Source organism: Leopardus geoffroyi, chromosome C3, assembly GCF_018350155.1.
Source record: "Leopardus geoffroyi isolate Oge1 chromosome C3, O.geoffroyi_Oge1_pat1.0, whole genome shotgun sequence".
NCBI lineage: Eukaryota > Metazoa > Chordata > Mammalia > Carnivora > Felidae > Leopardus > Leopardus geoffroyi.
The window spans coordinates 149,632,431-149,654,230 of NC_059338.1; the positions used below are offsets into that span (position 1 = coordinate 149,632,431).

The following is a 21,800-nucleotide window of genomic DNA, read 5'->3' on the forward strand; positions in this document are numbered from 1 at the left end:
ATGAGGTTGGGTTATTGGTCCATAATTTATCATTAAATGACATGTTAAAAAAAAAAAAAGGAAAACTCAAGGCTTACATTTTAAAAGACAGGTCCAAAGTAAGAATGAAAAATGGTTGTTATTAAATACCGTGGAAATTTCTTTTTAGTTATTGGCTTATGTTGAAATGAAGAAACTTAGTTACTATGTATATATATTATCTAAACTGTAGTTTACATTTAGATATAAGTCCCTGTCTTCACAAATTTGCTATAATTTGTTTTGATGTACTGGATCTAAATTCAGAGGTAATGCATATTTAGATAACGCATATAAAACCTAGAGACAAAGGTTGTCTGGATGTAGCAATATAAATGTGAAAAGAAATATTAGTAAGTGTTGACGTGTTCAATGATGCTGGAACATAGACACAAGATTACATGGAGCTAATATCTATGTACAATCTAGTATTTATTCCTTTCTCAAATGCTTATTATTATCTCTTTTTTTTTTTTTGATGGAAGTTGAGGTTCTATGAAGAGGTAAAAAGATACTAGGGAAGGTGTGCAAATAGCTACGGAAATGCATGGGAAGATTTGAAAACGCTATTGAAAGGTGAAGGGAACTGCCATGCCCTTGGAAAACCCCATTTCTTTGGTCCGTTCTTTCTTTTTTTTTTTTTTTTTTAATTTTTTTTTTCAACGTTTATTCATTTTTGGGACAGAGAGAGACAGAGCATGAACGGGGGAGGGGCAGAGAGAGAGGGAGACACAGAATCGGAAACAGGCTCCAGGCTCTGAGCCGTCAGCCCAGAGCCCGACGCGGGGCTCGAACTCCCGGACCGCGAGATCGTGACCTGGCTGAAGTCGGACGCCTAACCGACTGTGCCACCCAGGCGCCCCTGGTCCGTTCTTTCTAAGAGGAAATGCCAAAAGCTGCTCTGTGGAATATTTAAAACTACTTTTGAGTTGGTTTTCAACAAATTCAACTATTTTAAAAATCAGAAGGTTTTTACATTAATATCTTTTTAAAAAGGAGGACATACGTAATCAATGCACTGTAGTCTAATAAAATATAGCACGACAGTGCTGAAGTTAATGGTTTTAGTGTCATCCTTTTTTTTTGCCACATTGTTACATCCTTTCACCTCAATGACCTGCCTCCCATTGACCTTCTAGATCTCAATTTAGAAATACGCTCCTTCCCTAAGGAGGGTTCCTTTCCTCCACTCTGTAAGATATCATAAGATACCACTGTTGAAATTAATATTAGAATAGACCATTTAATCTAATAGGTGACCGATGTGGAGGAATTTAATAAATGTATCAAATATCCATAGCTAAGAAAGTATCATTAGCGGGGCGCCTGGGTGGCGCAGTCGGTTGAGCGTCCGACTTCAGCCAGGTCAGGATCTCGCGGTCCGTGAGTTCGAGCCCGGCATCAGGCTCTGGGCTGATGGCTCAGAGCCTGGAGCCTGTTTCCGATTCTGTGTCTCCCTCTCTCTCTGCCCCTCCCCCACTCATGCTCTGTCTCTCTCTGTCCCCAAAAAAATAAATAAACGTTGAAGAAAGTATCATTAGCAACAGGCACAGATGTAGAAACACTACGAGCAAGTTTTTTAGTGAACAGAGAGCCCTGTGTGTTGAATGTACACTATGTGAATAGAGTGGAGGAGAGGGCTGTAGGGAGGAAATGCTTGGGATGGTTGGTTGAGTTCGAATGTATCAGATCTTGACTATAGGCCATGGAACTTTCCAAATGTTGACCATATCTATTATGTAGAATATTAATCAGCCTAAAGTGAATAGGCAAATGCTAGAGTAAAGAAACATTAAAAAATAAGAAACCATTAGAACTATGGCTATAGTCAAGTGATATGTTAGGTGACCTGAATATCCATGACAATGGGAATGGAAGAATTAATGAATTCAAGTAAATGTATAACAAGTGGAACCATTTTATCTCTGAAATTATTAACAACATTTTTTCCCAATAACTACCCCTGAAAATATTTTGTAGACCCCGTTTTGTGTGTATTGAAGTGTTTCTCAAAGTGTGTTCTGTGGATTGCCAGTGGAGGAAATGTCCAAGACCCTTCCAGGGCGTGGTGGTTTAGGTTAAAACTCTTATAATATCAAGGTCTTATTTGCCTTTTCCACTTGGTTGACATTTGCACTGATGGTACCAAAATAATGGTGGGTAAAAATGCTAGAGCCTTAGCATGGACCAAAGCAGTGGCACCAAACTATACTAGTAATTTGTATGTTCTTCACTTGCAGTGGGAAAAAGATAATAATTTTATTTAACAATGTTACTGATAGAACAGGAGGAAAGCACTACTTTTATTAAATCTTGGCCCTCTAGTAGATGTGTGGTGAAAGAAATAGGCAAAAGAAGCTGTCAATTATCAAATTTTGCTATAGTATCAAATATGTTTCACAATGATGTGTTAAATATCTTAAAATATCCCTACATTTTTGGGGTGCCTGGATGGCTCAGTTGGTTGAGCATTGGACTTCAGCTCAGGTCATGATCTCATAGCCCCACGTCGGGCTCTCTACAACTCTGCAGTCAATGAAGAGCCCACTTCTGCCCCTCTCTGCTCAGACTCTCTCTCTCTCTCTCTCTCACTCATAAATAAATAAATAAATAAATAAATAAATAAATATCTTCAAAAAGTTTTTTTAAATAAATAAAATATCCCCACATTTTGCAAATACTTACCTTTGTGAAGTCATATTTTATTCATATACTTCAACTAAAATGTCTAATTGCAAGAGATTGAACTCAAAAGCAGTTTTCAAATATTGAGATCTGGGGAAGTGTTTACTTTTGGAAAATTAATTAATGGTCACAAAGATGTGTTATTTATCTGACTATTGTATGAGTTTATTTCTGCCATATTTGAATAAGTAAATAAATTTTGAAGTTCTCAGATTTAATTTCCACTATGGTGAACATGGCTGCACATAACCAACATAAATAAAAGCTCTTGGAGCTTCTCCATAATTTTTAAGTGTCAAGTGTTCCTGAGATTCATGGGTGTTTGAGTTGCACTCATCTGTTGGATCTTCTTTGCCTGATTTCTAGATCTTTTCTTTTTCTTTTTAATCCCTTTAAACTTTGTTGCCACATCATTTTGCTAGCCTTTTTCATGTCTATCCTTTATGCCCCTTGCTGTGTTCTCAGTGGTGTGCGTTCCCTCCAGAGATGCTGCTAACCTTTAGTTATGCAATAGTTTTATTTTTTCCACTAATATTTTGCCCAAGTATATGCAAATATATATAAACACTGGATGAAACTAGTAATTTTATAGAAACGTAATTAATGAAAACGAATTCCGGAAGAGAGAGAAATATAAACAGAATATAGCAGGGGAGAAAAAATGTTGGCAGGGATCACAGCAGTGCAGATACACAGCTGTTACTCGGCAGCATGGCTGAATAGAATGTTAATTATTCTGAGTATTAAACTTGCAAAAGAGTTCCCTCCAATAAGAGTATGTGGTTATGTGGTTTCCCAAGGAAAACCATCACATGTATAAATAACAAAAATTCTAATGCTGCTTAAGTGGTTTTAGGAGTTAGAAATTAATAAACACACTAAAAATATTCTTAGTAACACAAACATAAGCTTGAAAATAAAATCCTAAGAATTCATTAAAATATATCAAAGGAAAACTATCTTGTGTATCTATGCAAAAAATCTAGGAATGTAAATAAAGAAATATAATTTGAAATCATAAATAACCCAGTAGCACATGAAAAACATATTAGTCCATAATTAAGTGGGTTTTATTCCAGAAATTCAAAGAGAGTGCAATAATAGGAAGGCTATTACTATATTTTATCATATTAATGGATTCAAGAAGAAAAATCATGATTCTTTCCATAGATACTAAAAAGACACTTGATAAAATTCAGCATTTATTCTCATTAAAAAGTGTTAGTTAACATAGGTCTGAATAGACATTTTTCCAACATGATAAAATAGATTTACAACCCTAGATTTTTGCATAGATAGACAAGATAGTTTTCCTTTGATATATTTTAATGAATTTTTAGGATTTGTTATCAAACAACTCTTTATTTACTGAACTCATTAGCCAGAATCCTGCTTAAGAGAAGAATGATATAAATATTTTCACTAAAGAAAGGATTTCTGCTGTCATTCTTTCATTTAATATAGATTTAGGGAGACAAATCATTACAGGTAGCCAAGAGACACAAGAAAGAATAACCAGGAAAACTCTGAAAAGGAACCATAATTAAGGATGACTTATCACACTAGGTTATAAAATATATAATCAAGCTACAGAAATTAAAACAGTGCCTCGCTAGTACATTAAGCCAAAATATATAATCTACAGGTTGATTCCCGTTCATATGGGAATGTCACGTATGAAAAAGATGGCGTTTCCTTTGAGTGAAGAAAAGGTAACGACTCAATGAAACATTTGGGAATAACTGGGTAGACCTTTGAAAAATAACACCGGGTACATATAACACAGATTTTGTTCTGGAGATGTCTTCCCAGTCAGGAGGTGTGTGTGCCTGGCCCGTCTTGAGACCCGTGTCATGACCTCTTCCACACACAGCTTTGCTTGGTCTTTTCTGCTTTAGGTGGCCCTCCCTTCAGCTGTTTTGGTGGAGTGGGTTTTAGCGCTTCCCTAGTTTTACTGAAAAGGAAGCTTGTAGTTTTATTAAAAAAACCAGCAATACATTTCTGTCTCTCGTCCTCCCTGTTTATTCATTTCTGCTTTTTTTTTTTTTTTTAATTTTTTTTTTTTTTCAACGTTTATTTATTTTTGGGGGGACAGAGAGAGACAGAGCATGAACGGGGGAGGGGCAGAGAGAGACGGAGACACAGAATCGGAAACAGGCTCCAGGCTCTGAGCCATCAGCCCAGAGCCTGACGCGGGGCTCGAACTCACGGACCGTGAGATCGTGACCTGGCTGAAGTCGGACGCTTAACCGACTGCGCCACCCAGGCGCCCCATCATTTCTGAAGAAAAAATGGAACTGCCACCCTCATGCTACCAGACCAAAAGCCTCCAATTCTTCTTTTCACTATTTGAATCTCACAGTGTATACACAGTTCTTTCCCTTGCCTTCTCTCCGTGCAGGCCCGGGCAGGTGACTCCACTAGGTTGGGCTGTCCGTCTGAGAGTAGGGACTGGGAAAGGGCAACGTTTAGTTTGTTTTTGTACACTTTCTTCTTCTTCTTCTGTCAATTCTCTTTGCCTAGTGATGGCCCAGAAGGAACGGAAAGGAAGGGACAGGCTCACTGATGGGAAGCCGATGGCAAGGTGACCCTCTTTGATTTTGTTGCTGCCAGGTCTTGCCTGGTTATCAGGGTCTCCTGCGTGGCTAGCTCTCTAGCCTTATATGTATGTTATTCAGAGTTCATATTGAGGTTCTGCTACTACTCAGCTCCCAGGTACGGGAGACCCAGCTCCAGCTTGTGGCCTCTTAGCCAATATTCTTTCTTCTCACAGATGGTTATTCCATAGCCTCTGCTGATACGGTTTCCTCACTCAATGGGTAGTCCCAGTGGTGGGATTACCGGTTAGAGAGAAAAGGCAGCTCACCTGTATCAATTAAACTAACATCAAGGTTCATAGAGTAGTTTTATGAAGCGGTAGAAGCCACAAGATGTTGGAATCAAATCTTCAAAGTGTTTCAAGAAAAATAACGGTAAATCTGGAATTGTATAACTATCAATCTTTCAATTATGAGGGCTCAATAAAGATATTTTCAGTAAACTGAGAATGTTTGCAACTATAATACTACTTTAAGGAAATTTCTAAAGGCTATACTTGCTAAAAAAAAAGATCTCGAAAGAATGACTGACATCCAAAAAACAATGCAAAGGCGAACAAAGAAACTGCTGAACACGAAGGTAATGTTAAAATATTTTCTGTATCAAATATTAATAATTATAATTGTTATAGTGTGGCACTGAATAACAATCACATAAATGAATACTACCTAACAATGGAATATCACTTAGGAGAGTGATTATTTAGAATTCAAGTAGTATACTAACTATTCTTATATATCTGGCAAAATGTCAAGGGTAAGTCTCAAAAAATAAAAATACGATCGTAAGTTTCAGATCAGAAGGGTGAAAAAGATGAAGTTAGAAAGTCAACAAATTAATTTTTTAAGTAAAAGGTAGGAAAAGAGTAAAAAAATCTGGCAGTTATTTTGCAAACAAATTCTATAAATGTTTTAAGATCAATTCAGTTTTACACCAACTCTTTACAAAGAATAGAACAGGTAGTAGTTCCCAACTTTAACTAATAAAAGACATTATGAGAAAAAAATTCAGAATAATCTGTATACAAAATATTGACCAACTGAATTCAATGACATTAATAGATTAATGGAGGACAAATTATAATTTTAACCAATGTAAATAAAATAATTTATGACCTATTATTAAGAAAAGATCTTAGCAATACAGAAATAAAAAATTAAAATGTTTTCTACAAAAAAGCGTTTTGTGTATAATGTATATAACACTTTTGAAAATGACGTTTCTCAAGATAAAATGTTAGGATTGTTTCCTTTGGGAGTAGAAAGGAGATTACATTTACTCAACACTGTAATCGAAGGTCCTAGCCTGTGCAGAAAGAAAATACATAGAAACAAATGTTGTGGATTTAGAAAGAATGCATAACATTTTATTATTTATACGTAACAGGATTTTCCTCATACATAATTGAAAAAAAATTACAAATATACTATCAGAAATACTAAGAATTTAGCAAGATCATTGGTTGATCTTAACGAGTAAAAATATTTTTCTTTTACATGTCAGCAATAAAGACAATACCTAATTTTAGTTTTAAAATGATACTTCTTTTTTAAATGTTTTATTTATTTTTGAGAGAGAGAGCATGAGCAGGGGAGGGGCAGAGAGAGAAGAGGACAGATGTGAAGTCGGCTCTGCACTGAGAGCCTGATCTGGACCTCGAGCTCATGGACTATGAGATCGTGACCTGAGCTGAAGTCAGATGCTCAATTGACTGAGCCACCCAGGCGCCCCTGAAATAATGCTTCTTAAAATAGCAAGAACGTATCAAGTAGTTAAAAATAAATGTAACAATATTCTATTTTTGACTATAGGTACAGTACTGGGCTGCATATCCCTAGTGCTTAACTGAAACTTTATATACCCTTGGACTAGTAACTAACTAATAATTTATTAAGAAGGGGGATCATATGTTGAGTGTTTTTAAAACAATAAAATGAAATTTAAAACAAACACATAAATCTACAAAAGATGTGCAGCAACTTGTAGAAAAAAAGTTCTGTTGAAAGAAGTTGAAGAGGACAAATCCTACTGTACAGATGTTAGTCCTTCCGAGGTTGATTTATAGGTCGGTGCAATTGCAGTGAAAATCCTGGTGGGGGATGAAACATTGATTAAAATTGCATATGAAAGAGCAAGGAATAATCTAATAGCAAGATGTTATAAATCTATCGTAATTAACATACTGTGTTATTGGTATAGGGATTGACAAATTGATCAGTGGAACAGAAAAGCAGACCTTATGTATTTATTTTTTATTTTAGAGAGAGAGAGAGAGAGAGAGAGAGAGCGAGCAGGAGCAGGGGTGAGGGGCAGAGGGAGAGAAAAGAATCTTAAGCAGGCACCATGCTCCGTCCGGAGCTGGATGGTGGACTCGATCCCGTGACTGTGATATCATGACCTGAGCCGAAATCAAGAGTTGGACACTCAACTGACTGAGCCATTCACACACCCCAAGAAAGACCATATTAATTACAGTGGTGGTGCTGCTCACCTACAGAAAGTAGATCTCCTCAATACCTAGTGATAGGCAAATGGTCTGACATCTTCACTTTACTCTATAGTCCAGAATCAATTCCAAATTTAAAAATAACTTTAATATTAAAAAGCAAATATATAATATTTCTGAATAAAAATAAGATTTTTATGATAGTAGTGCAGCAGAACTTTTAGAGCAAAATATAAAATCCACTATAAGAAAAGATTGATAAAGTCATCTACATTAAAATTTTTGTCTTCCATTCACTTTTAAAAAAAAGAAACAAAAGATATTTGCCACATCTATAACTGACCAGTGGGTTTTTTTTTTATTATTTATAATATATGAAGACAGTGCTAGTTCAATAGCAAAAAAGGACAGATAAATTAGCAAAAGGGGAGAGATAATGAGTACAGTTTGGAAAAAGTTGCATTTAATATGCTTGTTGGGACTGAATGTAGATGTCTTTGTGACCATGAAGCTAAGTTGTGTTGTCTATGGTTGTGAATGAAGTCGTTTAGAACCAAGGGGGTGTGTTGAGTGAGAAGATGAGAAGGCCAAGGATAGGAATTCCTCATAATGCAAAAGAAAGAAAAGCTGTGAATTATACCATTACAAATGGCCAGTATGACACAAAAACCCAGAGGAGAAAGGAATACCAGCAGCTAAGAATTATCTCCAAAAAGTGACCAAGTGGGTCAAAAGCTACAAAAAGTTGCTTTCAGTAAAGACTGATTTTTTTTTTAAGGTTCTGAATTTAAGGACCTGAAGAACAACAATTTTCATGCAATCAAGGGAACCAAACCCTTCTCCGAAGTAAGCTTCAGAGTAAAGGGGAGGGGGGAGGTGGATACACAGACGCTATTTTTTTCTAGAAATTTCCTTGTGAAGGAGAGCAGTAAAAAGTGTCAGTGGAGACGCAGCAGGGATATGGGAGAATGAGGGGAGAGACTATTTTTCTGAAAGGAAGAAGCCAGGGAGTTGGAAGAGAGTAAGTAACAGATGGTTCAAGTTTTCTCAGGTGGCAAGATGGGATGGGATTCGCAAAATCCGACGAATACTCCACTAAGAAGAGGTATTTCTTCAGTTTAGTTGAGGAGAGAAGGGTAGTTAAGAAGTATAGAGAAGTACCTCTACAAAGTGAAGTGTAGGAACTTAAAAAAATTATAGCCTGGGGCGCCTGGGTGGCTCAGTTGCCTGAGCTTCCAACTTCGGCTCAGGTCATGATCGTATGGTTCGTGGGTTCGAGCCCCACATCGGACTCTGTGCTATCAGCTCAGAGCCTGGAGCCCACTTCGGATTCTGTGTCTCCCTGTCTCTCTGCCCCTCACCTGCTCACACTCTGTCTCTCTTTCTCTGTCTCAAAAATAAATAAATATGAAAAAAAAATTTTTAATGTATAGCCTGATGGCTTGTCTTTTTTTTCCCTTGTGGAGTAGAAAATGTCAATATTTTGTACAAGTAGAAAATGCTAATATTTTGTAGGAGAAGGGTGTGCTGAGAGATGGATTTTTTGTTGTTGTTAAATAGGATCTGAAGTGACAAAGGCAGGTTGATTCCGATAAAACAGGACACGTGATCACTCCAGATATTTTGAAGGACAGACACGAAGAAAACAGTGCAAGTGTATTGAACAGAAGGACAATGGGTAAAAGGAGTTGGGAGTTTGGGAAGGAAAGTGGCAGAGGTGATGAAACTTGGGGTCTTGGCTGAAAAGGGAAGAGAATGACACTGGATGGGGTTTGTCAACAGGAAGGAAGTGGAAGGTTCCCAGCAATTTAGATGGCGTCATAATGAGGGGATGACAGACCAGCAGGAAGAAGAGGTTTTGCTGTAGGGTGTGGTATTAGATATTTTCAAAAGATTATAAGTGATGGCATATAAGTGGTGGTAATGAGTAGCTGTTGGGACAGGAGGTGAACATGGCTGGAGATAGGGGATGTCACATAACGGAGGCCATCATGTGAAGTGTTGGCTATTAGAGATCCCTTGGATGAGTCAGGAAGGTCATTGCCTAATAGAGTCACTAGTGCTCACGAGATGTCCTCCATGCATTGTCAGGAATCCATAAGCCATAGTTTAAAAAACCCAAATACGTGTGCTAACTTGGCATATAACGTAAGATTTGAAAATAACAAAATACGATTCTCACTTCAAGAACAGAATCTTTTTATCTTCGTAATAAATTTTTGATGTTACCATGTATTTTATCCCAATCATAGAAAAAGTCACCGAGAAAGAAATGATGAAAACCCCATTTCTCAAATGAAGAAATAAACATCACAAATAGGCCGCAAGATTGTTTGTTCTTCTTTTCTATCTGTTCTCAGCCCCAGCCTACTTGCCACTAACCCGGGTTTGGTGCGTATTACTCCCCTGCGTGTCCACAGAGTTGACTTATTTTAGTTCAAGCTTTTATTTTGAGATAATTGTAGGCTCACAGTTAGTTGTGAGAAGTAACACAAAGAGATCCAGACTCATTACCAAACTGCAGACTCCACCTACTAAAACCCTAGCAACTACCAATCTGTTCTCTATTTCTATAGTTCTGTTGTCTCAAGAATGTCACATAAATAGAGTCACACAGGATGTAATCTTTGGGGGCTGGTGTTTTTCATTCAGCATAATTACTTGGAGATTCATCCAGAGTTTGTGTGTTATCAGTTACTCTTTTGATCATCAAGTCATTTATCAGCTATTCTTTTTACTGCTGAGCAGTACGCCATGATGTGAATGTACCATAGTCTATTTAATCTTTCACTCGTTGAAGGCATATGGCTTTTTTTTTAAACAAAAAAAATTTCTTTTCAACGTTTTTTTATTTATTTTTGGGACAGAGAGAGACAGAGCATGAACGGGGGAGGGGCAGAGAGAGAGGGAGACACAGAATCGGAAACAGGCTCCCGGCTCTGAGCCATCAGCCCAGAGCCCGACGCGGGGCTCGAACTCACGGACCGCGAGATCGTGACCTGGCTGAAGTCGGACGCTTAACCGACTGCGCCACCCAGGCACCCCACAAAAAATTTTTTTTAATGTTTATTTATTTTTGACAGAGAGAGAGAGAGAGACAGACCATGAGTGGGGAAGGGGCAGAGAGAGAGGGAGACACAGAATCCGAAGCAGGTTCCGGGCTCTGAGCTGTCAGCACAGAGCCTGACGCGGGGCTCAAACTCACAAGCCATGAGATCATGACCTGAGCCGAAGTCAGGCACTCAACTGACCGAGCCACCCAGGCGCCCCTAAGGGCATATGGCTTTTATTGTTTGATTATTACTAGGAAAGCCACTATACATATTCCCATTCGGGTTTTTGTAAGTGAGAGTTAAGTTTTCATTTCTGTGGGATGAATGCCCAAGAGTGCATTTGCTGGATTGTATGGTAATGTCATCTTCGTTATTTTTTAATGTTTGTTTGTTTGTTTGTTTTGACAGAGAGAGGGAGGGAGGGTCAACGAGAGGGAGAGAGAGACTCCCAAGCAGGCTCCACCCTGTCAGCACAGAGCCCGATGCGGGACTCAGTCCCATGAACCATGAGATCGTGACCTGAGCCGAAATCAAGAGCTGGATGCTGGCACTGACTGTGCCACCCAGGCGCCTGGGTAGCGTCATCTTTAAATTGTTAAGGAAGTTCCTAAATTATTTTCCAGAGTGGCTTTGCCATTTTATGTCCCCACCAGCAATGTATGAGTGATCCACGTCCTTGTCAGTGGTTTGTGTTGTCCCTATGTTTCATTTTAGCCGTTCTGACAGGGGCGTGGAGTGATACCTTATAGTGGTTTTAACTTGCATTTCATTTCCCTCGTGACTAATGACGTTGAGCATATTTTCACGGGTTGATTTGTCATGTATCTTCTCTTCAGTGCAATGTCATACCTTTTGCCCATTTTCTAGTTGAATTGTTTCATCTTACAGTGTTGCATTTTGAGGGTTCTTTGTATATTCAAGACACTGGTCCTCTGTCGTATATGCAGTTTGTAAATGTTTTCTCTTAGTTGGAAACTGGCCTTTTCATGCTCTCAACATGGTCTTCCCAACACGAAAGGTTTCAAATCCGATGGAGTCCAGTTTCTCAATTTTTCCTTCAGTGGATTATATTTTCTTTTCTTGTTGTTTAGTTTTGACAGGGGGGAGGGGCATAGAGAGAGAGAGAGAGAGAGAGAGAGAGAGAGAGTATCCTAGACAGGCTCTGCACCGTCAGCACAGAGCCCAATGCAGGGCTTGACCAAACTCACAAACTGTGATAATGACCTGAGCTGAAGTCAGATGCTAAACTGACTGAGCTGCCCAGGTGCCCCATGGTGGGTTATACTTTCAATGTAGGATCTAACAACTCTTTGCCTGGCCCTACATTCCAAAGATTTTCTCCTGTTTTTTTAAAGTTATATGTATAGTTTTACATTTTATATTTAGGTGTGTTGTCCATTTTGAGTCAGTTTTTGTACGAGGTGTCAAGCTTAGGTTGTTTTTTTGTTTTGTTTTGTTTTTTGCCTTCACATACCTAATTGCCCAACACCATTTGTTGAAAAGGACTCCATTAAGTTGTTTTTGCACCTTTGTCAATAGCAGTTGGGCATATTTGTGTGACTATATTACCGGGTTCTTTTCTCTGTTCTATTGATGCAGTTGTCTGTGCCCATATTCATCAATACCACACAGTATTAATTACCATAACTATATAACCAGTCTTAAAATCTGGTGGGTTGATTATTCTCACGTTATTCTTTTTTGCCAAAATTGTTTAGCTACTTCAGTTCCTTTGCATTTCCATATACATTTTAAAATAATCTTCTCTGTATCTCCAAAAACAATCTTTGTGAGATTTCAAAAGGAACTGTGTTAAACCCAGTATCAATTTGTGGAGAAATAACATCTTTACTATCTCGAGACTTCCAATCCATGGGTATGATAGATCTCTACGTTCATTTACATCTCATTTGATTTCTTACATCAACATTTTGTAGTTTTCAGCATACAAGTGCTATACATGTTTTGTTAGTTATATATGCAAATATTTTAATTTTGAAAAATTGTGTAAGGTATTCTTTTTTAAGTTTTTGTGTATATATGTTTATTGCTTGAATATGTAAACATAATTGATATTTTTTACATTTATCTTGTATCCTGCGATCTTACTGAGCTCACTTTGAAGTATTTTTGTAGATTTCTTAGAATTTTCTGTGTAGACACATATCATCGGCAAATAGAGACAGTTTTATTTCTTCTTTTCCAATTTGTATGTCTTCTATGTCCTTTCCCTGCCATATTACACTGGCTATAACTTCCAGCACTATGTGGAATCAGAGTTCTGAGAGAAGACATTCTTGGCCTTGTTTCCTATCTGAAGGGGAAACATTCACTCCTGCACCATTAAGTACCATGTTTATTATAGGTTTTTGTCTGTGTTCATTTTCAAGTTGTGTAGGCTTTCTATTATTATTTTTCTGAGAGTTTTTATTTAATCATAAATGAGTATTAAAAGTAGTGAAACGCTTTTTACACCGATTGCAATTATCAGGACATTTATTCTTTAGTTGTTAGTATGGTAGATCCCATTGATTGCTTTTCAAGTACTGAACTGGTCTTGCACTTCTGAAATAACATTTTAATATTGATGAATTCTATTTGCCAGTGCTTTATGAATGATTTTTGTGTCTGTATTCATGAGAGCTACTGGTCTGTAGGGTTTTCTTTTTCTTTTTTGATTTTGACACTGTCTTATCTAGTTTTGATATTAAAGTAAGCCACCTAAAAAGAGTCTGGAAACACACCCTCCTCTTTTAGTTTCTAGAAAAGATTGGATGTTGGATAGAATTCTCTAGTAAAAAGATTTTAATTCTTTCCTAAAGATTGATGTCCGAGGATTAAAAAAAAGTTAGGAATTCAATTTCTTTAGTAGTTCTAGGGTTATTCCAACAATCTATTTTATATTAGGTAAGACACAATAGTTTGGTTTTTGAGGAAATAAAGTAAGATTGAGTCGCTTTATTTTAGCCAGCAATATATTTTAGATGTTACCATGTATCTTTCTTTTAGACTTATGAAAAGATATTGAAAAAGAATAATGAAAATGCTTGTACCCGCTACTTAGCTGAAGAAGTAAATACTACAAATATTTAAGGTTAAAGGTTAGGGTTAAAATATTAAGGATAGAGGCTGTGTATAGTGTGTATAGTTCTCTTCCTTTTTTTCTGTTCTCGTATCTATCCTGAGTACCACGGCTTTGATGTTTATTATCCTCTCAGATGTCCTAGTAATTGCTTTTTAAAAAAAAAACTAGTATGGCTAACCTATGTCATATCCAGGTTTATACCATTTGACTTGGATGAAGCACGCTGACGAAAAATGATATTGACATGACGTCATTTTGATTCGCTTCCACAGCTCTCCCAGTGTTTACTCAACTACCTCAGGACACGAGTATACAGGTTGGCAAGAATATCAACATTTCGTGTCATGCTCGAGGAGAACCACAGCCCGTGATTACTTGGAATAAGGTAGGCTCTCAGCTAAAAGTAGAGTAATATTAAAAACACTGACAAATGTATTGACCTACTGAAAACAGGTAGCGATTCTCACATTGATTTATTACTGTTGTGATTTTTGCTAGCGAGGAACGCATTTTACACCGACACAAGTTTATTTCCTGTTTCTTTTTTGTTCATCTTTTAAGCGACTGCATCTGATTTTGGCTCAGGACTTTAATAAAATTTATCCTTTCTCATTTGCTTGGTGATGAAAACTTCATAAGCATAACTAAATTCTTCTAAGGAAAAATTGCTCTTCTCTCATATAGATTAGAAGTTTTAGTGACGAGCAAGAAACAATTTTGAATGAATAACTCAGAAGTGGCTTAAAAGTAGGGCATTAACTACAGCAAGAAAAGAATGAAAAGCTTGGTATTAAAGCAAAAGGATATGAAAAAAACCCTCCGGTAGGTCAAGACCTCAGCGACTGTAAAACAAATAGCTTCTCATTTATATCTTTTACTTCCTTTGGTTCTTTGAGCTATATCCTTTCAATGTAATTGTTTCTTTCATTTTAAATTGTTATTAAAATGAAATGATTGGCCTCAGATTCTGATGTTCTCAAAAAAAAGTGATGTTGCATACATAAGAATGTCAGTCTTTACAGAGGATTTTGACAAAAAGTAAAATTGGTGAAAAGTTGCAAAGCCCTTTTCCGAAAACGCTTGGTTTATTTTTGTTGTTGCCAAATAGCAACAAGGCCTCATTTTTGGTGGCTCCCTTTTGTGCTGTGGCTGAGCATCACGTGTGATAAGTTTATCGTGATCTCAGAGCTGAAACTTTGGGCTCACGTACTCTCAAATAGTCTGAATAGTTTTTATAATTTCTTTTGAATGTAATAAGAGATGACTCGAATATTTTTATACTAAAAATAGGAAGTGGAAAATACACATTTTGGTCAGTCTCTAAAGCCTTATTTGGCATTATACTAAATGCTCTCTCATATAACCTTATCAGCAAAATAGCTCAGTCTAATTTCTAAAAGGTAGCTTCAAATCCCAAATGAATTGATGGAGGGCTGACTATATGCCAGACATTTTTTATACACTATCACATTTCATCTTTTTTTTTTTTTTTTTTAATTTTTTTTTTTTCCAACGTTTTTATTTATTTTTGGTACAGAGAGAGACAGAGCATGAACGGGGGAGGGGCAGAGAGAGAGAGGGAGACACAGAATCGGAAACAGGCTCCAGGCTCTGAGCCATCAGCCCAGAGCCCGACGCGGGGCTCGAACTCACGGACCGCGAGATCGTGACCTGGCTGAAGTCGGACGCTCAACCGACTGCGCCACCCAGGCGCCCCCATTTCATCTTTATAGTGATCCTAAATTCATGAGTTTAAAATGGCTGAGTTAGGCTACTTTTGCTACAAGCAACAGAAACTACCTAAAATAAGGAGGTCAGGAATTTATGGGAAATCTACCTGATAGCTCAGAGACTCTAAGCAACAACTTAGAACTATAGGTTTAGCCTGAGGGGTCTGGCCGTATGTAAGGACAGCCGAAAGGAGTGCTTTTTGCAAAGATGTGATGATGGTCCAGCAAGAGGAAGTGGAGGGAGGCAGTCCTGAAGGAAAGAGACCCTCTGGGCCTTACTGCCTGTGCACCTGCTCACTTCTTACCCCTTCTGTACTTCTGGTGGTTTTCCACCTACCCTCCATCTGGTAGGTCCTGCTTCTTCCTCCGTCGCCTGCCCTGAGTTACCTACCAGTCACCGGTCACCTTGGACTTGTTTTCTAGTAGTGGTCAAAGACAACTGTGAGCATCTGAAGACCTATAAGGCATTTTTTTCACTCTGTACCTTTCTGGTTACATTCGGGCCTACTGGCCATCACTGGGATCTGAGTTCTTTTGAAACAGCAGGTCCCATTCTCAGTTTCCTGTGTTTCCTGGGGAGGGGTAGGAGAGAAGCATCTCTACCCCTGCTCCACTCCAGTGCAGTCCCAGAAAGCCAATATCTTTTCCGTTTTAAAAGGTTTCCTTTTTAAAAGGACGCTCAGTCGGTTGAGCGTCCGACTTCGGTTCAGGTCATGATCTTGCAGTTCGTGCAAGTTTTTTATGTCCTCTGTCTCTCTCTGTCTCAAAAATAAATAACCATTAAAAAACTTTTTAAAGTTAATGACATAATAATGAAAAGTACATAAAGCATACTAATAATAACTGAATACATTAAAATTTTTTTTAAGTTTTAATTTTTTTTTTCAACGTTTATTTATTTTTGGGACAGAGAGAGACAGAGCATGAACGGGGGAGGGGCAGAGAGAGAGGGAGACACAGAATCGGAAACAGGCTCTAGGCTCTGAGCCATCAGCCCAGAGCCCGACGCGGGGCTCGAACTCACGGACAGCGAGATCGTGACCTGGCTGGAGTCGGACGCCCAACCGACTGCACCACCCAGGCGCCCCAAAATTTTTTTTAATGTTTATTTACCCTTGCGAGAAAGAGACAGAGGTGTGAGTGGGGGAGGGGCAGAGAGAGAGACACACAGAATCGGAAGCCGGCTCCAGGCTCTGAGCTGTGAGCACAGAGCCTGACATGGGGCTCGAGCTCATGAACCTCGAGATCATGACCTGAGCCAAAGTCGGACACTCAATCGACTGGGCCACCCAGGCTGTCTGTAACTGAATACAGTTTAATAATATTTCATGTGAAATGTAGTCATTTTCTCTTCTTACGGTAGCGTTTTAATTAAGAAACACCGATATGTGAAACTTTGCAGCAACATAAAGCTTATGAGTACATGTGAAGAAGAAATAGAAGAGAAATCCGTAATATGAAAATATCTTTGATGCTTTTAGGTTGTAGATTTATGAAAATTTTCCTTCTTTTCAAATTTTATTTTTACTGTTGTTGTCAGAACGCTTTTGTAGAAGAAAAATATGAATAAACGGTATATTTTCCTTCATGGGAATTATTTTAAAATGATCATAATAGGAAATAATTACATAATTGAATTTTGAGTTTCATATTTATTATAGAGAGGGAGACAAACTGTGCTTCCTGACAAGCACTTCCTCTCTCTTTTCTTCTCTTCATTGTATTCATAAATTACCTCTAGTGCCTGACACAGTGAGTGCTCAGATATTTGTGGAACAAATGAAGCTATATCAAACAAAATGTAAGGTGTTATTTTTTGAACGATCACATTTTCTTCCCGTGGCAATTCTTTCCGCTCCCTAGGCAGGTGTTCAGATTACGGAGAGTGGTAAATTCCATGTCAGTGGTGAAGGCGTGCTCACCATCTATGATGCAGGGCAAGCCGACCAAGGAAAGTATGAATGTGTGGCTCGGAACTCATTTGGCCGTGTTGCGGCCAACATGTTTCTCACGGTCATCGGTAAGTGTGGCTCCTTATACAACCCAAATCAATGTCTTTGACAGCTTCTACCCCTACTCCTAACTGATTCGCCTCGCTACCCTATATGGTCCCTTATATGTTCTTTCTAGTCAAACATGTTAATATTAGCTCAAAGTTATTTTTATTTATTTATTTATTTATTTATTTTTATTATTATTATTTTTCACGTTTATTTGTTATTGAGAGAGACACAGAGCATGGGCAGGGGAGGGGCAGAGAGACAGGGAGACACAGGATCCAAAGCAGGCTCCAGGCTCTGAGCTGTCAGCACAGAGCCCGACGTGGGGCTCGAACTCACAAACCGCGAGATCAAGACCCGAGCTGGAGTCGGATGCTAAACTGACTGAGCCGTCCAGGCACCCCACAATTATTTTATTTTTAAAATCTAAGCTCTGAAGTGTAAACTACCTGAAAGGGTATCAAACACCAGAGCCAAAAGTGAACATAAATGGCGAGGATTTGCAAATAAATATATACCATGTTTTCTTAGTAGCTGAAAATTCTGGAATATAAGATACATTCATAGCTAAATGAAAGTGGAGTCTGGAATATAAGATACATTCATAGCTAAATAAGTGGAATTTAACATGTATTAGTTGCTCCAACCTAGTGTATTTAGTTCTACAGTAAAATGAAAAATCAATCAATCAATCAATCAATCAGTCACACTTCTAGGGGAGATCCGCCGCTCTGAGAACAAATATCTCAATATTTAGGAACATTTATGATTGGCCAACATATTTGGCATTGTTTTACCTCTCAGCATCAGTCTGGTGGTTTAGCTGGAGCCCTCTTCCAGTTGGTTATCAATGGTGACTGTTTAAAAAAAGTTGTCATTGTATTACAAAAAATAAAATCCTTTTTTAAAATTTTCACTGACTCAGTTTGCATTAGACGTGAGAGAGTCTGTCTGTAGGCAGACTCAAGAGGCGACCTCAGCCCTGGTTGTGGAAATGGAGACAGGCTGTGATGGCGGACGGGCGTGTTCTCCACGTGGGAAGGCATTCGAGAAGGCATAGCACATGGGGACACGTGAACTGACATCAGGGCTTTTGAGGAGCTTTTGCCTTATTGACAGTCAGCAGTGGAAATAAATGAGTTCAGCCACGAGCATATGGAGCACTATTTTGGGCTCTGCCTGCTTTTTGGTTTCCTTAGAAATGGGCAGATTTCATAAATAGGGTTTTGCAGATTTATTTTTTCCTTTGAGCTCTTATGGGTCTATAAAAATATTGGGTAACTCTTCTCATTATAAATACAGGCCTGGGTAAAAATAGATTTATGTAATTAAATCGCATCCTTAGAAATATCACTATCTTTCCATCATAGAGCACAATACTTTTATCCTTCTACTTGCGAATTCTCCTAAAATATCAAACTTCCAAATATTCTATTTGTTGGGATATTTTTTATAAAGTGCAGATTTTTATTAATGGCACATCAGTCTTCACATATTTATTATACTGTATTGTAAAGATGCATTCTCTGTAGAATATTATTCCTAAAATTATAATAATGTAGCTAGTAACTGTCACATATGTATTCTAGGAGGATCAGAAATTCTTTCTTATATAAATTTCTTAAAGTTACAAAATCTTAGCCTTCCTCTCTATTTGCTATGAGTTCATGTTTCTGCTGATTTAAAGTCTGTGATAGTTGTGTTTCTTTCTTTCTTTTTTAAAAAATGGTTTGTTTAGTTTTGAGAGAAAGAAAGAGACAGAGAAAGAGAATCCCAAGCAGGCTCTACACTGTCAGTATGGAGCCCAGTGTAGGGCTTGAACTCACAAACACTGAGATCGTGACCTGAGCCCAGATCAAGAGCCGGATGCTTAACCAAGTGAGCCGCCCAGGCACCTCAGTTGTATCTTTTTATAAATTGATGGGGTCCTTTTTCTGCTGCTTAACTATTTATGAGATCTATGGAAAAATATCCTTGGGCATTTTGGAAAAAAACCTTACGATAAAATTTATATTAATATCTTTTATGTTTTAGAAACGCTAGAAATCTTTACCACTAAACAAACAGACACAAAAACAAATATTCTCTCTCTGCCTCTTCTCTCCCTGTCTGTCTCTCTGCTTTGCTCTGTCACATGCACACAAACACTACAATCACAGCGGTATTTTAGAATCTCCAGCATAAGAATTTCATTGTGGTGGACTGAGGTTTAACTACCCATTATATATACACATTAACAGTAAAACATTTAGATTCATATGTATTAATCACTCTATTCACCAGATTTCAAAACAGTGAGAGATAGCATTTACCACTATTCTGCTCTGTTGCACAGAAAGTAGAAAGTCGGGCTACAGGGTTAAAGTAGTACAAAAAAAAGGAGTTAGTCAAGAAAAAAATTATGTTTTTCGCTCTGGAGACATTTATATGTCAATATAAGGGGAGATGAATTTATATTTGCATCTCATACCAAATAAATTTTATGATATTAGAAATATTTTTATAAAGAGAAGAAAAAATATGAAGATATACATTTTTAAGTTTTGAATAAATTTAAGATTTAAGACAAGCGGTGTGTGTGTGTGTGTGTGTGTGTGTGTTCACACAGCCAAAATTAGCAGAAGAGGAGGAAATGTGTCAATATAAAATATGACTTATGGAACATTTTATGACTTAGGCTCTTTCATTTACCAGTCATCCTAATTAAAGGGAAAAGACAGTTCATTATGGGAGGATTTTCCAATCTTCCTGCCCCAATGTAGCAGTTATGGAATGTTGTAACTCCACTCAGGGTGTAATAAGTCATACAAAGAGGATCATGCCTTTTGAGTTTCCATCCTGTAATGGAGTATATAACCATAGAAAGTAATCCAAAATAATAAAAATAAACAACAACAATGAAAGCAAAATCTGGGCTATATATATATATAGAGAGAGAGAGAGAGAGAGAGAGCAGACCAAGGAAGTCCTCTCTCTCTCTCTCTCTCTCTCTCTCTATATATATATATATATATATATATATATATATATATATGTATATATATATACATATACACCATACATTTGAATGAGTTGATGTTCAAAGTAAGGCATTTATAATAGCAAAAGAAAAAAGGGTTTCCGCAAGGTGTAATTATTTTAAGGAGTTTTTTTTCCATAGATGTAATCGATTTTTAATAGTTTTAATACATGTTTAAAAGCCTTTAAGGCTGATACAGTATTTACTGAGAGCCTCTCCCCTAGGCTGTCCTCGAAGTATTTTACATTGGCGAACATTACACAGATCTGCAGACTTCTGTCTCTGGATGGTATCTGGCATATGAAAGCTACACATATTGCTTTAAACCAAAAAAAAAAAAAAAAAGCCTCACAATTTTTGTCCAAAACATGATTTATTTTAACGCTTCCTATATATATTGATATGCCGTGAAGTGCTCTGAAGTTCATAATTCACTGTATGTTCTTCTGACTCATTTCTTGCTTGTGAAAATGGCTCAGTCTAACCGAGGACACAAGATGTTTATATTGAACATTAGCAGTGTGAGACAGTGGGAGAAAGCCTGGGTTAAGTCATCATGCTTTTACCTTTATTGATCTCAGCCACTTTGGATACCTTACTTACCCATAACTAGAATTAACTTTCTCATTTCCTAAAAAAGTGGAATTGGACACTCTCAAGAGTCCTTCTTGGCGTAGGAATTCTGCTTCTCCAATAGTATTCAAATGTGCAGCAATAGTCCTCAAGCAGTTTTGAGCACATCTACACGACGGGATGTTTACCAGTGAGACGCTGGGATAATATGTAGACGAGGCCAAAAACGAAATAGTGACACAGCATTTGTTAAATGAAAATTTTGCAGCACAAATAACACACACGGACTGTTTGTGATTGTATAACAATAAATCTAAACAGTGTCATCTTCTCTGAAATTCCGAGTTGGGGATCGAATTGTATGTTGGACATTTCATTTTGGATGACCCACAGTTCTTCCGATTCCACATGTTAAAAACCCATCTTGAATGTATTCGCAACTGAACTCCCTTCAATACAGTCCATAAGGAGGTCCTTCTGTAAGGAGGAAGTCAGAGCCTCCTCCGATTTTTTTCTGCTCTCTCCTCCTTCTTTACCCTAACTGTATTACCAGTTTTTGCTGCAAATAATGCTTCTTTTCCATTTCACCACCT

General features: G+C 37.6%; 1 protein-coding gene across 8 annotated transcripts in view; it reads left to right on the forward strand.

The window, feature by feature from the left end:
• Positions 1–21,800, forward strand: part of PXDNL (peroxidasin like) — a 453,359-nt gene that overhangs the window by 321,798 nt on the left and 109,761 nt on the right. For all 8 annotated transcript variants that reach the window (XM_045455357.1, XM_045455358.1, XM_045455359.1 and 5 more), the window contains 2 exons: positions 14,158–14,270; positions 17,479–17,635. In XM_045455357.1, coding sequence (XP_045311313.1) covers positions 14,158–14,270; positions 17,479–17,635 — 270 coding nt within the window. The remainder of the gene's footprint in view (positions 1–14,157; positions 14,271–17,478; positions 17,636–21,800) is intronic.